This window comes from Telmatherina bonti (genome assembly GCF_933228915.1).
Source record: "Telmatherina bonti genome assembly, chromosome: 3".
Lineage (NCBI taxonomy): Eukaryota > Metazoa > Chordata > Actinopteri > Atheriniformes > Telmatherinidae > Telmatherina > Telmatherina bonti.
Genome location: NC_136621.1, coordinates 39,860,598 through 39,887,867, shown reverse-complemented (window position 1 = coordinate 39,887,867; position 27,270 = coordinate 39,860,598). Strand labels below are relative to the sequence as shown.

The 27,270-nt window shown below is 51.1% G+C and overlaps 1 protein-coding gene across 1 annotated transcript in view; it reads left to right on the top strand.

Moving 5' to 3' along the window:
* ube2o (ubiquitin-conjugating enzyme E2O) overlaps window positions 1-27,270 on the top strand; it is a gene marked incomplete at its 5' end in the record, with an annotated part of 56,657 nt that overhangs the window by 17,927 nt on the left and 11,460 nt on the right. Inside the window, 17 exons of the mRNA XM_079265168.1 lie at window positions 8,363-8,422; window positions 8,543-8,653; window positions 10,839-10,936; window positions 11,048-11,111; window positions 12,477-12,620; window positions 12,715-12,824; window positions 14,580-14,730; window positions 14,842-14,899; window positions 15,285-15,447; window positions 22,183-22,338; window positions 23,348-23,502; window positions 23,601-23,713; window positions 23,801-23,929; window positions 24,010-24,099; window positions 25,283-25,607; window positions 25,677-26,056; window positions 26,138-26,318. Coding sequence (XP_079121294.1) covers window positions 8,363-8,422; window positions 8,543-8,653; window positions 10,839-10,936; window positions 11,048-11,111; window positions 12,477-12,620; window positions 12,715-12,824; window positions 14,580-14,730; window positions 14,842-14,899; window positions 15,285-15,447; window positions 22,183-22,338; window positions 23,348-23,502; window positions 23,601-23,713; window positions 23,801-23,929; window positions 24,010-24,099; window positions 25,283-25,607; window positions 25,677-26,056; window positions 26,138-26,318 — 2,488 coding nt within the window. The remainder of the gene's footprint in view (window positions 1-8,362; window positions 8,423-8,542; window positions 8,654-10,838; window positions 10,937-11,047; window positions 11,112-12,476; window positions 12,621-12,714; window positions 12,825-14,579; window positions 14,731-14,841; window positions 14,900-15,284; window positions 15,448-22,182; window positions 22,339-23,347; window positions 23,503-23,600; window positions 23,714-23,800; window positions 23,930-24,009; window positions 24,100-25,282; window positions 25,608-25,676; window positions 26,057-26,137; window positions 26,319-27,270) is intronic.

The window sequence follows — 27,270 nt, the reverse complement described above, 5'->3', positions numbered from 1 at the left end:
TTTATTGTAACTTTTCCTTCCTGCTTCTTTTTTGTCTTAATGTAAACTGATGCAGAAGTAAAGCAACCGTTGCCATAGCGATCATATTTCATCACTCTGCTCTTTTCCTATTTTATTGATTGTCTTGTTTGGTTATTGACTGAAAGCACGAGACGCAGTCATCAGAACATAGAAATGTATAAATGTGTTAAAGGATTCATTTACCAGTTGCAGATTATTAACATGATTGGATTGATTTTTGCTTATCATTTGCTGTCTTAATAAGACGTGATGTGTTTACTGCAAACTGATGATCAGTCTAGATGAGTATGAGTGGGAATGGTGGTTGGCCCTGCGACGGACTGGGAACCTGTCCAGGTGGACCCGCCTCCCGCCTGGTGAATGGTGGGAGGCTCCGCCTTCCCCACCACCTGTAATTAAACTGAGCGGTTAAGAAAATGAATGAAAAGAAAAATATTCATGTTACTCATGTTGTCAGTTTAGTTACTCCTATATTTACTCGTCAGTATTTATTAATACATTTGTGGTTTGATCAAAACGTTCTGCCTGTCAGTACTTTGTCCTTGTGTGAGCAGCAGGTAACACAGTGCAACAAGATAAAAGTATCTATGCGACGCTGCAGCTGCTGCTTGGAGTTCGCTTGAACCATATGTTCGCCTGAACCCAACGCAAATATTCTGCATGATACAAATAATTTAACTTTTGTAAAAGCACTTTGCCTGACTTTTCTCTGAGCAGAGGAGGACCGCCATCTGCTCAGACTTTCTTCTGAGAAGTTGCTGCTAAATTAGGTATTTTAAACACATTGCCAACAGTGCTGCCAGTAGGGATGCACCGATGCACTTTTTGGATACCGAAATCTGAAACTTTAATATCTGCAGATATTGATATTTGCCAATACCAAATCTGTTTAGTGAACATTATTGTGACTATGGTTATTATTGCTGTTTTGTGTAAGATTTCATTAGGTTGTAATAAATGACCCGTCCTTTCTTAAGTTACCTCACCAATACATATATAATAACATTACAGATCTAACAATTTCAACAAGTTTTATTTAGATTTGGCACATTTGACCTAAATACAACTATAAATGTGTGGTTTTAAAACATAGATCTCACTTTGTGTCACAAGGAATGTCACATTCAATGCATTTATTTCTTTTAAAACATGTTCGAAGCATGTCCTCAAACACCTTTGCGCTGGCTTGACTAGTGTGGTATCGGGTATCGGTTGTGATATCGGTACACTTTTAATAACACCAAGAACGAGTACACACACATGGTATTAAGCCAATACTGATACTGATATCAGTATTTGTGCATCCCAAGCTGCCAGTGTTGGTAAAAGCGACATTTGGCTTTGTGACGTAGCTCGTAAGTATCATTGCAGGTTTTTTGGCAGTAGTTGCTTCCTCTGCTTCATTCATCCCTCTTGATTCTCATGGCTGTCCAAAGCAATAACTGTAGGATGTGGAAGGAAAACATGGACGCCTGTCCTATTTTTGCAAGAACTATTGTGCACAGCCCTGTTTCCTTGGATACAGTTCCAAACCAGGAGGCCCCTGCACACCTCTACATGCCCCAACACACCTCTACACGCCCCAACACCCCTCTACACGCCCCAACCCCCCTCTACACGCCCCTGCACACCTCTACACGCCCCAACACCCCTCTACACCCCTCTACACGCCCCTGCACACCTCTACGTGCCCCAACACCCCTCTACACGCCCCTGCACACCTCTACGTGCCCCAACACACCTCTACACGCCCCAACACCCCTCTACACGCCCCAACACCCCTCTACACCCCTCTACACGCCCCTGCACACCTCTACGTGCCCCTGCACACCTCTACGTGCCCCAACACCCCTCTACGTGCCCCAACACCCCTCTACGTGCCCCAACACCCCTCTACACGCCCCAACACCCCTCTACACGCCCCAACACCCCTCTACACGCCCCAACACCCCTCTACACACCTCTACGTGCCCCTGCACACCTCTACATGCCCCAACACACCTCTACACGCCCCAACACCCCTCTACACGCCCCAACCCCCCTCTACACCCCTCTACACGCCCCTGCACACCTCTACGTGCCCCAACACCCCTCTACACGCCCCAACACCCCTCTACACGCCCCAACACACCTCTACACACCTCTACGTGCCCCTGCACACCTCTACATGCCCCAACACACCTCTACACGCCCCAACACCCCTCTACACGCCCCAACCCCCCTCTACACCCCTCTACACGCCCCTGCACACCTCTACGTGCCCCAACACCCCTCTACACGCCCCAACACCCCTCTACACCCCTCTACACGCCCCAACACCCCTCTACACGCCCCAACACCCCTCTACACGCCCCAACACCCCTCTACACCCCTCTACACGCCCCAACACCCCTCTACACCCCTCTACATGCCCCAACACCCCTCTACACGCCCCAACACCCCTCTACACACCTCTACGTGCCCCTGCACACCTCTACACGCCCCAACACCCCTCTACACACCTCTGCGTGCCCCTGCACACCTCTACGTGCCCCTGCACACCCCTCTACACGCCCCAACACCCCTCTACACACCTCTACGTGCCCCTGCACACCTCTACGTGCCCCTGCACACCTCTACGTGCCCCTGCACACCCCTCTACACGCCCCAACACCCCTCTACACGCCCCAACACCCCTCTACACACCTCTACGTGCCCCTGCACACCTCTACATGCCCCAACACACCTCTACGTGCCCCTGCACACCTCTCTGTGCCCCAACACACCTCTACGCGCCCCAACACACCTCTACACGCCCCAACACCCCTCTACACACCTCTACGTGCCCCTGCACACCTCTACACGCCCCTGCACACCTCTACACACCTCTACGTGCCCCTGCACACCTCTACGTGCCCCTGCACACACCTCTACGTGCCCCTGCACACACCTCTACGTGCCCCTGCACACACCTCTACACGCCCCAACACACCTCTACACACCTCTACGTGCCCCTGCACACCTCTACGTGCCCCTGCACACACCTCTACACGCCCCAACACACCTCTACACGCCCCAACACACCTCTACACACCTCTACGTGCCCCTGCACACCTCTACGTGCCCCTGCACACACCTCTACACGCCCCAACACCCCTCTACACACCTCTACGTGCCCCTGCACACCTCTACGTGCCCCTGCACACCTCTACGTGCCCCTGCACACACCTCTACACGCCCCAACACCCCTCTACACACCTCTACGCGCCCCTGCACACCTCTACACGCCCCTGCACACACCTCTACACGCCCCAACACCCCTCTACACACCTCTACGCGCCCCTGCACACCTCTACGCGCCCCAACACACCTCTACGCGCCCCAACACACCTCTAGGTGCCCCAACACACCTCTATGTGCCCCAACACCCCTCTACGCGCCCCAACACCCCTCTACGCGCCCCAACACCCCTCTACGCGCCCCAACACCCCTCTACGCGCCCCAACACCCCTCTACGCGCCCCAACACCCCTCTACGCGCCCCAACACCCCTCTACGCGCCCCAACACCCCTCTACGCGCCCCAACACGCCTCTACGCGCCCCAACACGCCTCTACGCGCCCCAACACGCCTCTACGCGCCCCAACACGCCTCTACGTGCCCCAGCACCCTCTACGCGCCCCAGCACACTTCTACGTGCCCCTGCACACCCCTCTACACGCCCCAACACCCCTCTACACACCTCTACGTGCCCCTGCACACCCCTCTACACACCTCTACGTGCCCCTGCACACCTCTACGTGCCCCTGCACACCCCTCTACGTGCCCCTGCACACCCCTCTACACGCCCCAACACCCCTCTACACACCTCTACGTGCCCCTGCACACCTCTACACGCCCCAACACCCCTCTACACGCCCCAACACCCCTCTACACACCTCTCTGTGCCCCTGCACACCTCTACGTGCCCCTGCACCCCTCTACACGCCCCAACACCCCTCTACACGCCCCAACACCCCTCTACACACCTCTACGTGCCCCTGCACACCCCTCTACACGCCCCAACACCCCTCTACACGCCCCAACACCCCTCTACACACCTCTACGTGCCCCTGCACACCTCTCTGTGCCCCAACACACCTCTACACGCCCCAACACCCCTCTACACGCCCCAACACCCCTCTACAGACCTCTATGTGCCCCAACACACCTCTACGCGCCCCAACACACCTCTACACGCCCCAACACCCCTCTACACACCTCTACGTGCCCCTGCACACCTCTACGTGCCCCTGCACACCTCTACACGCCCCAACACCCCTCTACACACCTCTACGTGCCCCTGCACACACCTCTACGTGCCCCTGCACACACCTCTACACGCCCCAACACCCCTCTACACGCCCCAACACCCCTCTACACGCCCCAACACCCCTCTACACGCCCCAACACCCCTCTACACACCTCTACGCGCCCCTGCACACCTCTACGCGCCCCTGCACACCTCTACGTGCCCCTGCACACACCTCTACACGCCCCAACACCCCTCTACGTGCCCCAACACCCCTCTACACGCCCCAACACCCCTCTACACGCCCCAACACCCCTCTACACACCTCTACGCGCCCCTGCACACCTCTACGCGCCCCTGCACACCTCTACGCGCCCCTGCACACCTCTACGCGCCCCAACACACCTCTACGTGCCCCAACACACCTCTATGTGCCCCAACACACCTCTACACACCCCAACACACCTCTACACACCCCAACACACCTCTACGCGCCCCAACACACCTCTACGCGCCCCAACACCCCTCTACGCGCCCCAACACACCTCTACACACCCCAACACACCTCTACGCGCCCAAACACACCTCTACGCGCCCCAACACACCTCTATGTGCCCCAACACACCTCTACGCACCCCAACACACCTCTACGCGCCCCAACACCCCTCTACGCGCCCCAACACCCCTCTACGCGCCCCAACACCCCTCTACGCGCCCCAACACCCCTCTACGCGCCCCAACACCCCTCTACGCGCCCCAACACCCCTCTACGCGCCCCAACACCCCTCTACGCGCCCCAACACACCTCTACGCGCCCCAACCCCCCTCTACACGCCTCTACGCGCCCCAGCACCCTCTACGCGCCCCAGCACACCTCTACGCGCCCCAGCACACCTCTACGCGCCCCAGCACACTTCTACGCGCCCCAGCACACTTCTACGCGCCCCTGCACACCTCTACGCGCCCCAACACACCTCTACGCGCCCCTGCACACCTCTACGTGCCCCAACACACCTCTACACGCCTCTACACGCCCCTGCACACCTCTACGCGCCCCAGCACCCCTCTACGCGCCCCTGCACACCTCTACGCGCCCCAGCACCCCTCTACACGCCCCAGCACCCCTCTACACGCCCCAACACCCCTCTACACGCCCCAACACCCCTCTACACGCCTCTACATGCCCCAACACCCCTCTACACGCCCCAACACCCCTCTACACGCCCCCACACCCCTCTACACGCCCCCACACCCCTCTACACGCCTCTACACGCCCCAACACCCCTCTACACGCCTCTACACGCCCCAACACCCCTCTACACGCCTCTACACGCCCCAACACCCCTCTACACGCCTCTACACGCCCCAACACCCCTCTACACGCCCCAACACCCCTCTACACGCCCCAACACCCCTCTACACGCCTCTACACGCCCCAACACCCCTCTACACGCCTCTACACGCCCCAACACCCCTCTACACGCCTCTACACGCCCCAACACCCCTCTACACCCCTCTACACGCCCCCACACACCTCTACACGCCCCCACACACCTCTACACACCCCTAAACACATCTACATGCGCCTCCATACCTCTACACACCTCTACACCAGGGGTGTCAAACTCAAATTCACTGAGGGCCAAAATTAAAGAACAACAAAGAGGGCCAAACTAATTTTTTTAATTTTTTTAATTTATTTTTTTTATCAGAAAGTCACGGCTATTATTCATGTGTTTTTAATCATCTTTGAGATACAGTACTGTATTAAACATTTTCATTTATTAAATAATAGTTCGGCATATGTTTGCTTAAACGCTGAACTCAGAACAGACTTTAAAAAAAACTGGAATAAATAGCAGGCCTCTATATCTGGAACTTTTATCTTCATTTTAATTGTAACCTAAATCTTTTCATCACAGGCCATCAAGGCCAACACCTAAAAAAAACCCCAACCCAATTATCTCTTTCAACTTTGAGCAGACCATGCCTTCAGTAAATAAAATCATATTTATCCAGTTTAGTTTGCTTCCATTTATTCTGAGGATGCACATGGGTCCAATCCAGAGGCTTGGCGTCGCTTTTTACATGCAAGTGCATCATTTTCTGGAGTCAGGCTCTGAGCTGAGGAAATCATCAGGACTGAATGAAGGTGTTCGTCAGTGAGACGACTCCTGTGTGCTGTTCTGTTTATCGTTATTAAAGAAAACAGTTGCTCACACAGATATGTGCTGCCAGACATAGAGAGCATTTGCCCAACTTGGGCGTGGAGCTGGGGCAGCGTGTTGGGGAGGTATGGTGGAAGTTGCGCTGCACCGACAGTCATACTTTAACTTGAGCATGTCATTGTGTAGAGGCGTGTAGACACGCCCCTATACACCTCTACACGCTCCTATATGTAAATACTCTCTCTGCAGACCTCAGTCCTGCATGTTGGGATTAATCTGACGTGATCTGTCCAGATCACTGCATATATGCTCAAAGCAACACTGAACAAAGTTTCTTTACAAAGTGGCAGTGAGTTCAGTCCATCAAACCGTCTTCTCTGTATCTGGAAACCACGGTCAGATTTATCTTTCAGTGAGCTGATGATTAAAACTGACTCGACCAGTATGGAATAACAGCTTGTGTGTTCAGGGATCCACGTCTCTGTTTGGACAACAAAGTCCTGCGTTTGTGCTCAGTACATCACAGACATAATCTGACCGCATGTTTATGCATTTTTATGTCTGTATTCTCATATATCCTCATTTACATCCTGTAAATCTACACCTCTGCTGTGCTCTGAGAGTACAGGGGTCCCCCGAGACTCTGACTTTTCACCGTCTCTGTGATTAACCCTTTAAAAACTGCAACCTGCCCTGCATGTTATTCTTGGTGTCGTTTTTTTTTGGAGTTTTCTCAGATGCATCATATTTCTGTGATCTGCACAACCTATGCTAAATGATTATGAACGTTAATGTGCAATAAGAACTTCTAACAGCAATGAAACTATGCTGTAAATATGAAAAAAATACACAAATCTGAAAATAAATTCACAAAACTTAGTGACCCAAAACGTTGCTCAATGTACGAAAATAAAGTAACTCTTTAAAGTGAGGTGGAAGAGGTGAATCCCTTTAGAAAAATAGTTTAGAATATTTCATAAGGAACTATAAGAACAAAGTTGAAATGGGCAGGGAATGGACCCAAAAGCAGCACTAGAGATTTAGTCAGGTAAACGTTTAAGGTGGTGGTTGTCCAGGACAGAAATCCAGAAGACAGTGGGGTGCAGGATCCAAGGGCAAAGCAAAAGGCGGTCGTCGGGGGCAGATCCGGTTGGTAGCAGGCAGTTCTGGAAAGATCGCTGGAAGGTCAGGCATGAAGGCAATGGCAATCTGGGAATGAGTGAGTGGTTGAGACTGCACATATACAGGCTGAACTGATGAAGAACAGGTGGCAGGTGAGGGCAGTTAACTGACGAGGGGTGTGGCTTAGCAGCAAAGCAGAGAGAAGCAGGGCTGATTGGTGTGGTTTTATAGTCTGCAGATGCTTCAATCCAGAGCAGGTGGAACTGGGAAAACACCAACCAGCTGATTGGGCCGATGACTGCTGATGTAAAACATATCTGCTTAAAGTTGGGACATTTTCAGGTGGAAGGAGTTTAACAAGCCAACCGGGTCTGGTTTGCCACCGTTTACTTCCCCGATGTAACTGTCTTATTCTCTTGTAGGTTATTATCCTTTTTTAATACATATTTTAATGACTTGATTCCCAAAATAAGCAGTTTTAGGAGCAACTTTATGGTGAAATGCTGTATAAACTTAATGCTTCTGTGTCAGGATTAAAGTAGATAAACACGGAAAAGTTCTTGTCAGCCGTTTGTATTGGCTTCATCTAAAGTGAGTTTATGGGATTTCTCGTGAGAAATTTGGCCACCATGCCCACCTTTACTTTAGTGATGAGGGGTGGAAACTGGCTTTATGTCATAGAGACGGACATCAGACCCCTCTTGTAGCAGCATGAATCCCATCAGCTCTGTTATCTAAATGTGTGTCTGTCATCTAACAGCTGGACTTCTCCTGTTTTACAGCTGAAACTTGAAGATCGGTCCATCGTCATCAGAGACATCGTGCGGCGGAATAATTCCAACGTAAGATGAGTTTTGAGTCTTTCACCTTTCTGACTAGTTAAAACAGAGATGTAGTTGTGGGAGGGGGGGAGCCTGCCTTGTTTGTGTTAATGTAAATGTGTGTGTGTGTGTGTGTTGCAGGACAACCAGTGTGGCATTGTGACGAACATTGACATCGAGTGTGCGGTGAAGCTGGTGGGAACCAACTGTGTGTTGTATCCAGTCAACAGCAGAGACCTGCAGCACATCTGGGTAAGACACACACTGAACGTGAAGCTTAAAACAACTCACGGCTAATAACGTCACACCACGAACGTCACGTCACTAGTAGCGACGTGCAGCTAGAAACAACACACTACCAGTAACAACGTACTGCTAATGATACACACTGCGAATAACAACACGCCGCTAGTGATGATACACCGCTACCAACAATATGCCTTTTGTAATAACACTCCGGTAATAACAACATGCAGTTGGTAACAACACACCGCTAGTAATGACTCACCGTTAAAAACGACTTACCTTTTGTTGCGACTCACCGCTGGATACCACTCACCACTAGTTATGAGTCACCGCTAGTTACGACTCACCGCTAGTTACGACTCACCGCTAGTTACGACTCACCGCTAGTTACGACTCACCGCTAGTAACGACTCACCGCTAGTAACGACTCACCGCTGGATACCACTCACCGCTAGTAACGACTCACCGCTGGATACCACTCACCGCTGGATACCACTCACCGCTGGATACCACTCACCGCTGGATACACTCACCGCTAGTTACGACTCACCGCTAGTAGCGACTCACTGCTGGATACCACTCACCGCTAGTTACGAGTCACCGCTAGTTACGAGTCACCGCTAGTTACGAGTCACCGCTAGTTACGAGTCACCGCTAGTTACGAGTCACCGCTAGTAACGAGTCACCGCGAGTTACGACTCACTGCTAGTTATGACTCACCGCTGGATACCACTCACCGCTAGTAACGAGTCACCGCGAGTTACGACTCACTGCTAGTTACGACTCACTGCTAGTTACGACTCACCGCTGGATACCACTCACCGCTGGATACCACTCACCGCTGGATACCACTCACCGCTGGATACCACTCACCGCTAGTTACGAGTCACCGCTAGTTACGACTCACTGCTAGTTACGACTCACCGCTAGTTACGACTCACCGCTAGTTACGACTCACCGCTAGTTACGAGTCACCGCTAGTTACGACTCACTGCTAGTTACGACTCACTGCTAGTTACGACTCACTGCTGGATACCACTCACTGCTGGATACCACTCACTGCTGGATACCACTCACTGCTGGATACCACTCACCGCTAGTAACGACTCACTGCGAGTTACGACTCACTGCTAGTTACGACTCACTGCTAGTTACGACTCACTGCTAGTTACGACTCACTGCTAGTTACGACTCACCGCTGGATACCACTCACCGCTGGATACCACTCACCGCTGGATACCACTCACCGCTGGATACCACTCACCGCTAGTTACGAGTCACCGCTAGTTACGACTCACTGCTAGTTACGACTCACTGCTAGTTACGACTCACCGCTAGTTACGACTCACCGCTAGTTACGACTCACTGCTAGTTACGACTCACTGCTAGTTACGACTCACTGCTAGTTACGACTCACTGCTGGATACCACTCACCGCTGGATACCACTCACCGCTGGATACCACTCACCGCTGGATACCACTCACCGCTAGTTACGACTCACCGCTAGTTACAACTCACCGCCAGTTACGAGTCACTGCTAGTTACATCTCATCGCTACTAATGACTCACCATTAATAACAAATCATCGTTGGTAACGACTCACTGCTAGTTTCGACTTACCGCTAGTTTCGACTTACCGCTATATCTTACAGGCTTGTAAAGTATCTCGTATAGATTTGTTTTATTTATACTTTCTCAAATTTTTTTTCCTAATATATTCCCAAAAATAATTTTACAATAAATTGTTTATTTTTTAATAAAAAAATTTTTTTGGGTTTAGATTTTTTTCAGTAAAAATTCCGAATAGTAAATCGTAAAAATTTCCTATTTTCCAGTAATAATCTTTTATTCAATAAAATTTTTAAAGAACTGCAGAGGGTGTACAGAAAGCATTAAAAACTCGTAAAAGGCAGCAACAAATGGCAAAAATAACAATGAAATCATGACTAAAACTAAATGTACTGTTCTGGTGTGTTTTGCTGGATAAATGTTTAATTGAAAAATAATTTTTCTATTGTTTGTGACATGAAAAATATGGCGTATGAATCTGTTATCAGCTTGGTTACCGTATGTTTGGATCTTTCTGGGTTCATGTAAAATGGATAAACTGGCAGAAAATCTGCTTCTCGAGCTTTAAGTGTTTAACTCTTACTTCCATAAGAAGTAAAAATAATGACGTTCACCTTTCAGTCCTTCATGTACGGCGACTACATCGCCTACGACTTCTGGCTGGGGAAAGTGTACGACCTGACCAATCACATCATCCTCCAGCTTTCCAACGGCGCCAGGTGAGGTTACATGTTTATTATCCATCAGAACGTCGGAGCCTGCTGGGTGGAATTCATGTTGCCAGATCAGGTGAATGACAGCCAGTCCTTCCTCTGTCTGTCTCCCACCAGATGCTCCATGAGCGTGGAAGACGGTGCCAAGCTTTACGACGTCTGTCCACATGTCAGTGATTCGGTACGTAGCCGTGAGCTCTCACGTGTCACTGCTGGTGTGTTTGTTGTTCATGTTTTCCGTCGGAGCAGCTGCAGTGGGACAGAAAGCCACCAGAGAAGCTGAAACGCACATCAGTTGTGATGGAAATCTGACTCTTTAGGTGATCTCCAGATGTTTCCAGGCATCCCGTCCAGGAGGTTTACAATCCAGCCACAACATGTAGCGTTGATTCAGAGACTGTAAAAGAAATCCACAATAATCCATGAGAACGCCATTATTTATTACACTTTTCTATTTAAACATGGCTTCGGCAGGTTTAACTCCTGTCATCTCAGGAGTTAACCTTCCAGCAGTGAGGAGAAGATGGAATCATAAAGGAAAACAACGCTGGCGGTCATCAGGAGCCCCGAAAAGACACGAACAAGCTAAAAAAAACCCAAAGAACTGCAAGAACAAACTGCAAGAAGCTGTTGGTATGAAAACCTACAGGACGACTCGGCGACGGTTACACGCTGTGAAGTCATCGTGCAGATGTGACCATCAGCCAACCCAGAGCCCGGATCCAAACCACCACGCCATAAAATGGTGGTCTGGTCCCAGCCAGAGACCCCCCCCCCCCCCCCCCCCCCCCCAGCGGGGTGAAGAACACCCACATGGATGGCCACCCCCAGGAACCAGGGCAGCTGCAACCTCTCCCTCCCTCCTCCCCCCACTGCAAAGGAACGTTTTCCAGCTTTTGTCTCGATCACCATATGAAACCTTTGGCGGTTAAAAGTGAAGTCAATGCAGAAGTGCATAAACCTGCAGTTCCCCCTTCATCCACAAGGGGCTGCAAAACAGAGCGACTTAGCTTTAGCCCGCTTACCTCCGTTAGCTGGTTAGCTCCTGTTGTCTCCGGGTTAGCTCGGTTAGCTCTTAGCTACAGAAAGCTCGGAGTTCGCTCGATGTCAATCATCCACCATGACGCTCACAGCCCCCCTCTCAGCTCCACCTCTTTGCCCATATTTGTATTTTCCGGGCGAGACGACACGCATGCCCCTGCCAAGATGGTGATGGTAGGAACCGCCCACCGAGCTTCAATTCAGCTCTTCAGAAACCTACGGGTGACGTCACAGAGGCTCCGCCCATCTTTTATATACAGTCTATGGTCTTGTTGTGAACATTAAATTGTTAAAATGTTTTGTAAATAAAGTTTGCTGGGCTTGGTGGACATGGCAGCTTCTCTGAACGACTGAGGCACACTTCACGTTTCATGCCCGTGACGGACGGACCTCACTGAGCTTCAGAGTGAAGCTGGAAATGTTGATGCAAACGCTTTAATGATTAATTCATCTGTCACAGCGTGCCGTTCATGGTTTTTTTAGGATAATTCTGTTTATTTTTCAGGGTTTGTTCTTCGACGAAGCGTATGGTTTTTACCCAGGCCAGGTCCTGATCGGCCCCGCCAAGGTCTTCTCCAATGTACAGTGGCTGTCGGGGGTCAAACCTGTCCTCAGCAGGAAGTGCAAGTTCAGGGTGGTGGTGGAAGAGGTGAGGCGGTGATGGCGCTCCTCCCTTTAGAGTTAATGTGATGCGTTTCAGTCTGCTGAGGGAATGTTAACGCTGAGGTTGGTGCTTCCTTCAGGTGAAGGTGGTGGAGCTGAAAGTGACGTGGATCACAAAGAGCTACTCCCCCAAAGGCTCCGACAGCGTGTATCCGCCTCCGTCCACCATCACACAGGAAAACCTCTGCAGGTTGGTTCTGAAAGCTTCCGGCAGCGTTGATCATAGCAACGTCTGGGAACCTCCGGTCCTGCAGGTTTTAGATGTTTCCCAGCTCCAATGCACCTGATTCATATGAAACTGCTCTGCTCGGCAACTTGTCAACTGCTGGCCAAACATGCAGACCCATCAGTCTGATGCAGGTGCTGCAACAGGAAACTTCTAAAACCTGCAGGACAGCCGTCTTTAAGGACAGACTTTGGACTTAAGCCTGTTTCATCCTCCACGAGAACAAGAACTCAGTTCTTACTTCTCGTGGAGGATGGAACAAGCTTTAGCTGAAGTTTTCTGCTGTGTTTCAGCGCTCGTGTGCAGTTTTTATGGATCTTTCCTCTGATCTAATGTTTCCCCATCCTGGTCCTGGAGGACTGGCTCCTACAAACGCAGGTCTCGGCCCGTTTCAAGTGGACCAAATACAGGAAGCGGACTACAAACCAAGTCCCTTCCTGCATGTGGTGTAGCATTGCATTGTGGGTAAATCCATAGCGATGGCGTTAAGGGTCCTCTGCCTCGTCTGGTGTTCATACTGCGTCCATTGTTGCAGTGGATTTCTGCAGGATACTTGCATAAGACACAATAAAAACCCAAAACAGCCATAGTTTGGTCTCCATGTTTAACTGGCAGGTGGAGGAAACAGAGTTTCTTCTTCACGCCGGTCTGGTCCTCTCTTCTGATAAATACTAGAGCAGCGCCACCTCTGGTGGGAATGGGGAGATATTATTCTAATGGTTTGACTGGTTTGACCAAAGAGTAGCGTGAACATGATCTCGTTCCGCATGGATACACCCCCCTGCAGCTGGACCGAGTCTAGCGGACTCTCCTGATGTGAATGCAGCCTAAAATCATCTGTTACGGTGTGTTCAGACCAAACATATTTTGAGCGTTGAACGCTCGACGCTGATCACTAGACTGCCACTTTTGTGTCGGACGTCCAAAATGCTCCTAACGCTTGTCTGGAGTGAACGGTTAACGCGGCGGAAAAGGAGGAGGGAAGGTGGCGCGTTTCTTTTTCATTATATATACGGAGCTACCGACGGAGCAGCTCTTTGGTGGAGTTCAGTGCAGCTGAAATCAGCCAGAACTGGCAACTCTGACAGGGTCAGTTAGGGCCGTTAGGACAGCAGAGTTTCTGCAAGCAGCCTGCAGCTCTTGTTAGTGGAGAGAACTGCAGCGTTGAGGATCATTATGACTTGTTTAGATGCATTTTCAGAAAGCCAGCGGAGTCAAGAGAGCCGCATGAGGAACGCTGTCGTAGGGCGTCTCAGCCCCGTGTCAGGGTTCACCACAGGAACCCAGGCGAGCTGATCGCTCTGATTGGTTGACGCCCCGCGTCAAGCGGCCAAAGTTCAGGTTTTCCATCTCTGTCTTTTGATGCGCGTCCACCTTAAGAAACTTTTTAAATTTTCGGCGTGTGATGCGCCTCATGCCGATGCTCAAAACCCTCAACACGCGACACGAGAAAGCTCGACGCCCCCTTGCCGCGCCTCCACACAGACTTTACATGTGAACCTGCCGCTCTTGAAAACGCGTTTGGTCTGAACACACCGTTAGTCTTTTCACAAGTCAAGCTATTGACATGAAGCTCTGCAGAGTTCTGAATCACGTGTTGCAGCAGGGAAACCTCTAGAACCTGCGGGACTCCAGCTCTCGAGGACCAGAACTGAGGATTCCTGCTTTCAGGTTTTCATTGCAGAGACTTAATGGAGTCTGACCTCTGGTTGGTTTCAGGGTGAGGCGTCTAGGCTACTACGACCACACCCAGAGGCAGCTGGGGGAGAGGGCGCTTTATGTTTTCCCCGCCAAAGGTGACGCCACACGCATCACCTGCGAAGGACCCGAGGGTGCCCCCGTTCTGCCAGAGGACCCCGTCGCCAGAAAGGTGTGGACAAGTCGGCGGTCGACCTGTTGCTGAGCAACGGAGACCTCCGAGGCTTCAGTCTGACACGGAGTTTCTGCGATAAGCTTCAACATGTGTGTGTTTGTCCTGCAGCTGAAAAGGATGTTCAAGAAGGATTCTGGGAAGAAGACGGAAAATGTCGACTCACAAGGTGCTCAACAGATTTCTGCACAGCGATCTCACACACACACACACACACACACACACACACACACACACACACACATACACGTTGCCGTGCATGATGTAACCTGTTAGGAGAATGGAAGTGCGGTTGTTCTCCGTCCTTCTGCATGCAAAGCGGGTGGAATTGTGGAGACGTCTTCCTGCTACCAGAGCGGATGCAGAGGAAACAACTGGAGAATTTGCTGATTGAGGAACACTTCAGTTGTTTTTCTCTGCAGCATGCAGGAAGATGGAGGATGGCGGCGTCTCGAAGCAGAACACGACCAGCTTGTTTACGAAAATCTTCACGTATTGTTGCATTAACGTGGCTGAATGGCGCGTTGAACATGATGTTTGATGTTTCCCTCCAGCGGAGCACAAATCGGAGCCAACGGATTCGTCTCATCCCAACAACAACGGCCCCGTGGCGGCTGCGCAGAACCCGCCCGAGACCGACAACACCAACGACACGGCGGGCGAACACACCGAGCAGGACGCCGACGATGAGGCCGCAGAGGACACGGACGACACCAGGTCCGTTCAGATCGTCTCATTTGGTTCCTCCATGTTTCACACGTCAGTGTATGAATGTTAGAGGCAGCTTCGGACATTTTCCCTTCATTTGTCAGCAGTACGGGGGTTATGTATGTCCGCAGCGGTCGTCATCATCATCTTAGAGTCAAACAGGACTTATGACTTGGTGTTATCTGAAATGTATTCGTCACAAATACATATTGTAATGTACATTAATCAGTCATTATCCTAACCGTTTAGTCTGATTAAGGGTCGCTGGGAAGCTGGAGCCTATCCCAGCTTTTAATGTACATTACTTACTGTTAAAATTCCTGACCAGTGGTTCTCAAACTGGGGTTTGGGGCCCCCACAGGGGGTCGCCAGATCATGGTAATAAATATGTAGTCTACATTTATCCAATTTGGAACCATTAGTGCGGATAAATCTGCAATGGGGTGGGAGAAAAAATTAATTCTCATAAAAATCTGGATTTTTTTGTTTTAAAATTTAATTAATTTATTTTTTTTGTCAAAAATATTATTTTTCTCCCAACTTTAAATGTTTCTATGTTTAGATGCCAGATGGAGAAGTTACCGCTTCTCTCCAGCAGAGGGCGACACTTTTCTCTTCGACTGTCTGGTAACGTGACGTTATCTCCGTTAGGAAACACGTAAACAGAAGATGGAGAACGGCGACAACCTGCAGAAATGTGCAGAAATAAATCCTCCACCGTCGCATTTTAAGTCAAACTGTGGACACATTTTGGATTTTTCCTTTTAAAGGGAAAAGCAGAGCTGGACATGTGGAAAGCTGTTTGTAAACTCTGTAAAGCACATGTGGCGTACTGCGGTAACACGACTAACGTTACCGCCCACCGAGCAAGACGCCATCCTGAGGTAAATGCAGAGCTAACAGCCAAACGTAGCGCAGCAGCAAGACAACAGAAACTCAAACCAACACTTTTATATGCAGCTCAAGCTCCGGGAACAAGAGTAGAAGTTCAAACAGCTGATTCAGATATACTGCTGCTCAAAAGATATTAAAAACTGACACACAGTTGATCGACGACCATCTGGTGTATTACTGTCCTGGTTTGGAGTTTTTGTTCAGTCTTAAGTCTCGGTTTCCTGTTTTATGTTGGAGTTTTCCTCCCCCGGTGTCTGGTTTTTCTTCCCTTCACCTGGTTTGATTTAGATTGTTCAGTTTGGCTGTGTCTTGTTGTGTTTTCCACTTGGTTTACGGTCTTATTTGCCAGTTTGTAGTCGTCGTCTCCCTCATTGTCCTTCAAGTTGCGTTTTGTCAAAATCAGTCCCGTCGTTCTTCCTTAATTTAAAACATTTACTGCAATCCACCGACCTCGGGCATCTTCGTCCTGCATTTGCCTCCACATCTCCGTCACCGTCTGACCGTATGAACTGCCTCAACAATTACCCAGCGGGGATAGACGACTTCAAGGAGGCTTTTACGGAGGTGCATTTGGCGACCAAAGTCTACATCGACAGCATGGCGAATCCTTATCCAGTTGTTGTGCTGCTGGCAGCAGCCAGGAGGTTCATGACTGTCCAGCCCACCCGGTGTAGCAGAACTGTTGCCAGAGGCAAAGGAGGATGTAAATACCCTTTCCGTGATCCATCTATCCTCCGGCCCCAAGCCCATCATCAATTCAATTCTCTGGTTCTCTGTCGAAAGCCCCGTCTCCGGCAACGCCCCCAGCTCCGCGTCTCCGGCAACGCCCCCAGCTCCGCGTCTCCGGCAACGCCCCCAGCTCCGCGTCTCCGGCAACGCCCCCAGCTCCGCGTCTGCGGCAACGCCCCCAGCTCCCCGTCTCCGGCATCGCCACCAGCTCCAGGGTCCATGTACAGTTCCGCACCGCAGTGTCCGATGGGGGTCAACCGGGGAATCCAGCCGAAGCCACCAGTGTTCCAGCCTTCGTCTCATCAGTCATCACCTGTGCTGTGAGCTCCCACACCGCCTGTGTCCTCTCCCTGGTCCATGCTGCCTACTGTCTGCGAGGATTTTTAGGGCGGGATGTTCCTCCTCTGTTTCTGGTTCCTGTCCCGGGTAGGGTTGCACCGTATGACGATGCCAGTACAGTACTGTAATACTAGAGCTTTGAAAACTGTATATACCAGCATTTAAAAACAAACTGTACTTTTTTTTTGTCTTTTAACGGTAAAGAATTGGTAAATTGGAGCGTGTGTCTTTAGGCCTAGTGAGACCAGCGAGAGTGACGTAGTCGGTGAGGCTTAATATACACAGGTGCCTCAATTGCCTGAAAGGTATGATAGTAAGAGACGGCGGCTACAGAAAAGTTCTTACATGTGGTCACAATATGTGCCTGAAGTACGGTTTGGAAAGATTTGAAACCGAAGAATAAAGACGAGCAGCTTCACCCCGAGGCACCGCATTGCAGCGACACTTTCAACGTATCCACATATCTAAAGGACAAACACGCGGTTCTGGACGTGACTTCAGTCAGGACCAACAGGTGATTATGTAGTTCACCTGGTTACTGCTCTATGGAAGAAAGCCTCTATCTTCCCAGTATAAACCTACAGTAACCTCCACGCAATCAATCCATTCTTTCCATCTTCTGCCGCTTATCCGGGGTCGGATCGCGGGGGCAGCAGCCTAAGCAGGGAAGTCCAGACTTCCCTCTCCCAGCCACTTATGCCAACTCTGCAGGGGTCCTGGGTCCCCCCCTCCCCGGAGTCTTCCCCCGGAAGGACGTGGCAGGAACATCTCACCAGGAACGCTTCCAGAGGGAGCAGCGGCTCTACTCTGTTCCTGAGGAGGTTGTGAAAAGGGACGCTCCTCTCCCGGCTCCTGTTCCCGTAGCGGTTGTGGAAAGGGACGCTCCTCCTCTTGCTCCTGTTCCCGAGGCGGTTGTGGAAAGGGACGCTCCTCCTCTTCCGGCTCCTGTTCCCGAAGCGGTTGTGGAAAGGGACGCTCCTCTTCCGGCTCCTGTTCCCGAGGCGGTTGTGAAAAGGGATGCTCCTCTTCCGGCTCCTGTTCCTGAAGTTGTTGTGGAAAGGGACGCTCCTCTTCCGGCTCCTGTTCCCGAAGCAGTTGTGGAAAGGGACGCTCCTCTTCCGGCTCCTGTTCCCGAAGCGGTTGTGGAAAGGGACGCTCCTCTTCCGGCTCCTGTTCCCAATGTGGTTGTGGAAAGGGACGCTCCTCTTCTTGCTCCTGTTCCCGAGGCGGTTGTGGAAAGGGACGCTCCTCCTCCGGCTCCTGTTCCCGAAGCGGTTGTGGAAAGGGACGCTCCTCTTCCGGCTCCTGTTCCCGAGGCGGTTGTGGAAAGGGACGCTCCTCTTCCGGCTCCTGTTCCTGAAGTTGTTGTGGAAAGGGACGCTCCTCCTCTTGCTCCTGTTCCCGAGGCGGTTGTGGAAAGGGACGCTCCTCCTCTTCCGGCTCCTGTTCCCGAAGCGGTTGTGGAAAGGGACGCTCCTCTTCCGGCTCCTGTTCCCGAGGCGGTTGTGAAAAGGGATGCTCCTCTTCCGGCTCCTGTTCCTGAAGTTGTTGTGGAAAGGGACGCTCCTCTTCCGGCTCCTGTTCCCGAAGCAGTTGTGGAAAGGGACGCTCCTCTTCCGGCTCCTGTTCCCGAAGCGGTTGTGGAAAGGGACGCTCCTCTTCCGGCTCCTGTTCCCAATGTGGTTGTGGAAAGGGACGCTCCTCTTCTTGCTCCTGTTCCCGAGGCGGTTGTGGAAAGGGACGCTCCTCCTCCGGCTCCTGTTCCCGAAGCGGTTGTGGAAAGGGACGCTCCTCTTCCGGCTCCTGTTCCCGAGGCGGTTGTGGAAAGGGACGCTCCTCTTCCGGCTCCTGTTCCTGAAGTTGTTGTGGAAAGGGACGCTCCTCCTCCGGCTCCTGTTCCCGAAGCAGTTGTGGAAAGGGACGCTCCTCTTCCGGCTCCTGTTCCCGAAGCGGTTGTGGAAAGGGACGCTCCTCTTCCGGCTCCTGTTCCCAATGTGGTTGTGGAAAGGGACGCTCCTTTTCTTGCTCCTGTTCCCGAGGCGGTTGTGGAAAGGGACGCTCCTCCTCCGGCTCCTGTTCCCGAAGCGGTTGTGGAAAGGGACGCTCCTCTTCCGGCTCCTGTTCCCGAGGCGGTTGTGGAAAGGGACGCTCCTCTTCCGGCTCCTGTTCCTGAAGTTGTTGTGGAAAGGGACGCTCCTCTTCCGACTCCTGTTCCCGAAGCAGTTGTGGAAAGGGACGCTCCTATTCCGACTCCTGTTCCCGAAGCAGTTGTGGAAAGGGACGCTCCTCTTCTGGCTCCTGTTCCCAATGTGGTTGTGGAAAGGGACGCTCCTCTTCCGGCTCCTGTTCCCAATGTGGTTGTGGAAAGGGACGCTCCTCTTCCGGCTCCTGTTCCCGAAGTTGTTGTGGAAAGGGACGCTCCTCTTCCGGCTCCTGTTCCTGAAGTTGTTGTGGAAAGGGACGCTCCTCTTCCGGCTCCTGTTCCCGAAGCGGTTGTGGAAAGGGACGCTCCTCTTCTGGCTCCTGTTCCCAATGTGGTTGTGGAAAGGGACGCTCCTCTTCCGGCTCCTGTTCCCAATGTGGTTGTGGAAAGGGACGCTCCTCTTCCGGCTCCTGTTCCCAATGTGGTTGTGGAAAGGGACGCTCCTCTTCCGGCTCCTGTTCCCGAAGTTGTTGTGGAAAGGGACGCTCCTCTTCCGGCTCCTGTTCCCGAAGCGGTTGTGGAAAGGGACGCTCCTCTTCCGGCTCCTGTTCCCGAAGCGGTTGTGGAAAGGGACGCTCCTCCTCCGGCTCCTGTTCCCGAAGCGGTTGTGGAAAGGGACGCTCCTCTTCCGGCTCCTGTTCCCGAGGCGGTTGTGGAAAGGGACGCTCCTCTTCCGGCTCCTGTTCCTGAAGTTGTTGTGGAAAGGGACGCTCCTCCTCCGGCTCCTGTTCCCGAAGCAGTTGTGGAAAGGGACGCTCCTCTTCCGGCTCCTGTTCCCGAAGCGGTTGTGGAAAGGGACGCTCCTCTTCCGGCTCCTGTTCCCAATGTGGTTGTGGAAAGGGACGCTCCTTTTCTTGCTCCTGTTCCCGAGGCGGTTGTGGAAAGGGACGCTCCTCCTCCGGCTCCTGTTCCCGAAGCGGTTGTGGAAAGGGACGCTCCTCTTCCGGCTCCTGTTCCCGAGGCGGTTGTGGAAAGGGACGCTCCTCTTCCGGCTCCTGTTCCTGAAGTTGTTGTGGAAAGGGACGCTCCTCTTCCGACTCCTGTTCCCGAAGCAGTTGTGGAAAGGGACGCTCCTATTCCGACTCCTGTTCCCGAAGCAGTTGTGGAAAGGGACGCTCCTATTCCGACTCCTGTTCCCGAAGCAGTTGTGGAAAGGGACGCTCCTCTTCTGGCTCCTGTTCCCAATGTGGTTGTGGAAAGGGACGCTCCTCTTCCGGCTCCTGTTCCCAATGTGGTTGTGGAAAGGGACGCTCCTCTTCCGGCTCCTGTTCCCGAAGTTGTTGTGGAAAGGGACGCTCCTCTTCCGGCTCCTGTTCCTGAAGTTGTTGTGGAAAGGGACGCTCCTCTTCCGGCTCCTGTTCCCGAAGCGGTTGTGGAAAGGGACGCTCCTCTTCTGGCTCCTGTTCCCAATGTGGTTGTGGAAAGGGACGCTCCTCTTCCGGCTCCTGTTCCCAATGTGGTTGTGGAAAGGGACGCTCCTCTTCCGGCTCCTGTTCCCGAAGTTGTTGTGGAAAGGGACGCTCCTCTTCCGGCTCCTGTTCCCGAAGTTGTTGTGGAAAGGGACGCTCCTCTTCCGGCTCCTGTTCCCGAAGCGGTTGTGGAAAGGGACGCTCCTCTTCCGGCTCCTGTTCCCGAAGCGGTTGTGGAAAGGGACGCTCCTCCTCCGGCTCCTGTTCCCGAAGCGGTTGTGGAAAGGGACGCTCCTCCTCCGGCTCCGTCTCTTTTCCGTGGAGGTTGCTGGTCTCCGTGTGCCGGAGTCGTTGGACGTCCAAAGGAAAGACGTTGCCTCTGGACCTCCTCCTCCCAACAGTCTTTGGACTCTTGTTTTAGGGCTGTCTGGTGGTTGTCGTATAGTGGAGGAGATTCAGTGTTTGGAGTTTTTGGTTCGTGTTTAGTTCTGGTTTCCTGTTTTATTTTGGAGTTTTCCTTCCCTGTGCATCTGGTTTATCTTCCCTTCACCTGGTTTCACTTAGTTTGTTCAGTCCAGCTTGTCTTGTTGTGCTTTCTGTGTATAGACCACTTGGTTTCAGTTTGTCATCATCTCCCTTTTTGTCCTTCTAGTCGTGTTTTCTTCTCATAAGTCCTGTTGTTCTTCCATTTAATAAAAAATTTACTGCATTCCACCTGCCTCATGCATCTTCGTCCGGCATTATGGTCCACATCTCCGCCACTCCATGACCCACTCAGTCATGTTATTTTTGGGGTTTTGACTAAAAACGTTTGCTAACCGCTGCTTTAAATAACGACATCCCAATCGATTTCTGTTATCAGTTTCTCAGCAACAGAAGTTTGTACCTCTGTGGGGAGGATTGTTGATTCAGCTTTCCACCAATCAGAGAGCTTAAACTGACAGTAACGTCCAATGTGTTTGTGTTGTTTGTTTCTGCGCCTGTATTTTTCTTCTGAAAACCAAGACATGAGAGAACGATGTGCTGATGTGGTGTTAAACATGCATCTTCACCATCCTGATACAGACTTAGGACCTGTTGAGATCTTTGGATAAACTTCACGTTTGGGCTGCTGTTAAACAAAAAGACATTTTCCAGCGTTGTTCATTTTGTGTTCGTTTGTTGCTGCAGCTCTCTGACGTCGTCTGCAAGCTCCACCGCCTCCTCCCAGAGCGGCGGCTTGGGAACCAACCGCAAGAAGAGCATCCCGCTCTCCATCCGCAACCTAAAGAGGAAGCACAAGAAGAAGAGGACAAAGTTCTCCCGCGAGTTTAAGCCTGGAGACCGGTGAGTTCAGTCCGTTTAACATCTTCATCTGCACGTTGGTCCACTTTTCCCGACTGTCGTCCGCTTCCAAGAGCAGCACGATTAATTATGCAGACTAAAGAAGTGGACTCTGGTCTGCTTGAGTCTGGGTCGGCTTGCAGATTGATCGGCATCCAATCAGAAAGCGACGTCTGCCAACTGTAACAAAGCCTGAAGAAGAAGGAGGAAGTGATGAAGATGATTGTTTAGGAGGAAAAACTAAACCAACAGCATGTGTTCAGAAAACCAGGTCCTGCACAGGTCCAGTTTTACCAAGCAGAACCAGTTAGGATGACCAAACCGGTTCGTTTCTGTAGAACCGCCCATCATAGATTCATTTGGCAGATGCTTTTATGCAAAGCAACTTAGATCTGAGAAGTGATCAGTTAACGTCACACGCATGTGTTTGGAAACCCTCCTGCAGGGCTTCACAATAAAGGCGTCTGATCAGTAAAACACTCGTCATGAAAGGAAAAAAGACACGATCTGCCTGAGTAAATATCCACCTGCATGTTTAATCCGTCATTTACCTAATAAACTGTTTGTGTTTGAGTGTTGCGCGTAGCGAGCAGCTGTTTTAGCTACCTGACGTCGTCCAGGAGGTTTGTTTTGCTTTGCTTTAGTGCAGTTTGAACACAAACCAAAGGAAGGGCTGACATATTTCAGACTGAGACCCTCGGCTTGTCCCGGTGTGAATGTTCTGCACCGGTCCTTGTAGCCAGCTCTGGGTCAGGCTGCATCTTTGGCCTTTGGACGTCAAGCTGACTCATCAGACACAGAAACCCTTCTCATCTTTGACTTGACAGTCAGAAATGAGAAAAGTTTCCTGAGGAGAGACTCTGACACCCCATTTGTCTGGATGCGAGTGGACTGACAGCGAGCTGTGGGATCGGACGTTAGTCCTGCGGCCCCAGACGTTGGTGGCTTTGGGGTGAAACCTCCTCCTGTAGCCGGTTTATATGAATCTGATCGGTGTTTGTTTTTCCTTCAGGGTGGCAGTGGAGGTCGTTTCCACAAAGACCACCGCTGATGTGATGTGGAAGGACGGATGGGTGGAAAAGGGGATTCGATCAAACGACCTCATCCCTATTCAGCACCTCGACAGCCACGAGTTTTGTCCCGGGGACTTCGTGGTTGACAAACGACGTGAGGACACGTTTTTAGACCTGTTCTGTCCCGTTTGGACTGCTGGGATGTTGTGATTCTCTAATCTCTGTACGTATGTGTTTTGTTCCCCCCTTCAGCTCAAGCCTTGCAGGACCCCGGAGTGTACGGAGTCATCCAGTTGGGTGATCACAAGGGGAGAACGTGCGTCGTCAGGTGGATCAAACTCAGCTCCAACAGCGATGATGTGGAGGTCGGTCATGAGGACAACATCTGCTCTAGAGAGATGAAAACTGAAGGCGTACCCACAGAAATTCCTGTTTATTTGGTTTCAATCCAGGTCATCGGAGTGGAGGAGGACGTCAGCGTGTATGACATCGCCGATCATCCAGATTTTCACTTTCGTACGACAGACATCGTCATCAGAATATGGAACTCAGAGCATGGACACGGTGACTGTGAGAACGAGGTGATGAACGTTTAAATTACTCCAGTTTCTACTGAAAATATGACGATTCATGGTAAAACGTGTTTTCATGTGATTTCCAGACGTCGGTCGGCCAGGTCTCCCGGGTGGACGTCAGCAGCAAAGTGGAAGTGGTGTGGGCGGACAACTCCAAGACCATCGTCCTGCCGCAAGTAGGTTTCATTTATCCTCCGTCTGAGGCGTTCAAGTTCACATATCCCACAACAAAGTAAAGCAATCATAGAGAGGAGTGAAGTAATCCTAGGGAGGAGTGAAGTAATCCTAGGGAGGAGTGAAGTAATCCTAGGGAGGAGTGAAGTAATCCTAGAGTGGAGTAAAGTAGTCCTAGAGTGGAGTAGTCCTAGGGAGGAGTAGAGTAATCCTAGGTTAGGAATAAAGTAATCCTAAAGGAGTAAAGTAATCCTCAAGAGGAGAAAAGTAATCCTCGAGAGGAGTAAAGTGATCCTCGAAGAGTAAAGTAGTCCTAGGGAGGAGTAAAGCAGTCCTAGGGAGGAGTAAAGCAGTCCTAGGGAGGAGTAAAGCAGTCCTAGGGAGGAGTAAAGCAGTCCTAGGGAGGAGTAAAGCAATCCAAGGGAGGAGTAAAGTAATCCTAGTGTGGAGTAAAGTAATCATAGAGTGGAGTAAAGTAATTCTCGAGAGAAGAAAAGTAATCCTACAACAGTAAAGCAGTCCTAGGGAGGAGTAAAGTAATCGAAGGGAGGAGTAAAGTAATCGAAGGGAGGAGTAAAGTAATCGAAGGGAGGAGTAAAGTAATCGGAAGGGAGGAGTAAAGTAATCGAAGGGAGGAGTAAAGTAATCGAAGGGAGGAGTAAAGTAATCGGAAGGGAGGAGTAAAGTAATCCTCGAAGAGTAAGGTAGTCCTAGGGAGGAGTAAAGTAATCGAAGGGAGGAGTAAAGTAATCCTAGGGAGGAGTAAAGTGATCCTCGAAGAGTAAAGTAGTCCTAGGGAGGAGTAAAGCAGTCCTAGGGAGGAGTAAAGTAATCCTAGGGGGGAGTAAAGTAATCCTAGGGAGGAGTAAAGTAATCCTAGGGAGGAGTAAAGTAATCCTAGGGAGGAGTAGAGTAATGGTATGGCTGAGTGGTGATCATGTGACCTGCTGAGGTCAGATTAAAGACCAGTGAAGCTTCCAGTTGCTGGACGACCTGCTTGAATGTGGAATTCTCTGATGAAATGACTTGATACGAAGCGTAGACGTCTTTACTGAGGAAACTCTGGGAAACGTACCTGGGAAACCAGTTAGAAACCAGTTAGGTGTTCCAGTGGGACTGGCATGGTTTGAGCGCTGCGAGGTGGTTTGACGTCTCCTGTTGACTAACTGTCTCTTGGCCTCGCAGCATCTCTACAACGTGGAGTCTGAGATCGAGGAGACGGACTACGAGTCCGTGGAGGAGACCAGCAGCGTCCTGTCCACCGAGGAGTGGGAGGACGAGAGCGACAGCTGGGAGACGGACAACGGCCTGACCACGGAGGACGACAGCCACGTCAACACTGCAGACGCCACTGACACGGCGACGCCCACCCCCACCCCCACAGGCTCCACCGCGTTCATCATCCCCCCACAGGAGGGCAGCAAGGCTGGCGTAACCAGCCCCCCCACAGGCGTCCCAGGAGAGGACGGAGAAGCATCCGTCGCCGTGGCCAGTCCTGCTTCTGGGGGAGGTGGGGGTGTTTTATGAAGTCCTGCACGTCTGAACGTCTCCTTGCCGTAACCAACTCTTGTGCGTTTAGGAACCACTCCAGGAGGCGGAGTCAACGGCGCAGAGAAGCCCGGCAAGGATGGCGCCTCCCGGGGTGAGAGGTGCACCTTCAGGGAGCTGCGAGAGGCTCTGAAGATCCTGGAGAGCCTGAAGAACATGACCGTGGAGCAGCTGTGGACAGGCAGCTTTCCAACCTCCCCGACGTCCGCAGAACCCGCCTCCACGGCCAACGTGGCGACACCGATGGCGCCGGCGGCCCCTGAGAAACCCACCAAGGAGAAACGCTTCCTGGATGACATCAAAAAGCTGCAGGAGAACCTGAGGAAGACGCTGGACAACGTGGCTATCGTGGAGGAAGAGAAGATGGAGGCTGTGGTGGAGGCTGTAGGGAGTGGAGGGGCGGGGACAGAGGTTAGCGGCATGGCAGCTGGACCGACCGGTACAACGCGTCCTGCTCGGTCATCCAGCCTTAAACTTGTGCTCACTTTGCAGGCAGACAGATGTCGAGAGGAGAAGTCCCAGCAGGAGCCACAGACACCAGTGGCTGGGCAGGAGTGGCCCAGTGAGTTCCTGAGTGACACGCCAGTACTGTGCCAACAGAGCGGAGGGAAACCTGGCGTGACCTTCACCAGTGCCAAGGGGGAGGTGTTCTCAGTGCTGGAATGGGCTCCAGGTGAGCGTTTGTAGCCTAGTGGTTCCAGAGGAGGCTTCGACTCAGGAGGCCCCAGATCTGGGGAGGAGTTTCTCATGAATTATTAAATCGAGTGGCAACCTCCGGTGGTTAAAAAGTGAAGCCTATGCAGAAGTGTATGAAACTGCAGTTCCCCCTTCATCCACTAGGGGCTGCAAAACAGAGCAAATCCCCATAAACTCCCATGTTAAAAAGACCAACGTCACAGCAGAAATAAACATGTTTACAGCAGAAATAAACATGTTTACAGCAGAAATAAACATGTCTACAGCAGAAATAAACACGTTTACAGCAAGAATAAACATGTTGACAGCAAGAATAAACACGTTTACAGCAGAAATAAACACGTTTACAGCAAGAATAAACACGTTTACAGCAAGAAAAAACACGTTTACAGCAGGAATAAACATGTTGACAGCAAGAATAAACATGTTGACAGCAAGAATAAACACGTTTACAGCAAGAATAAACACGTTTACAGCAAGAATAAACACGTTTACAGCAAGAATAAACACGTTTACAACAGGAATAAACACATTTACAGCAGGAATAAACACATTTACAGCAAGAATAAACACGTTTACAACAGGAATAAACACATTTACAGCAGGAATAAACACATTTACAGCAGGAATAAACACATTTACAGCAAGAATAAACACGTTTACAGCAAGAATAAACACGTTTACAGCAGGAATAAACACATTTACAGCAAGAATAAACACGTTTACAGCAAGAATAAACACGTTTACAGCAAGAATAAACACGTTTACAGCAAGAATAAACACGTTTACAGCAGGAATAAACACGTTTACAGCAAGAATAAACACGTTTACAGCAGGAATAAACACGTTTACAGCAAGAATAAACACGTTTACAGCAAGAATAAACACGTTTACAGCAAGAATAAACACGTTTACAGCAAGAATAAACA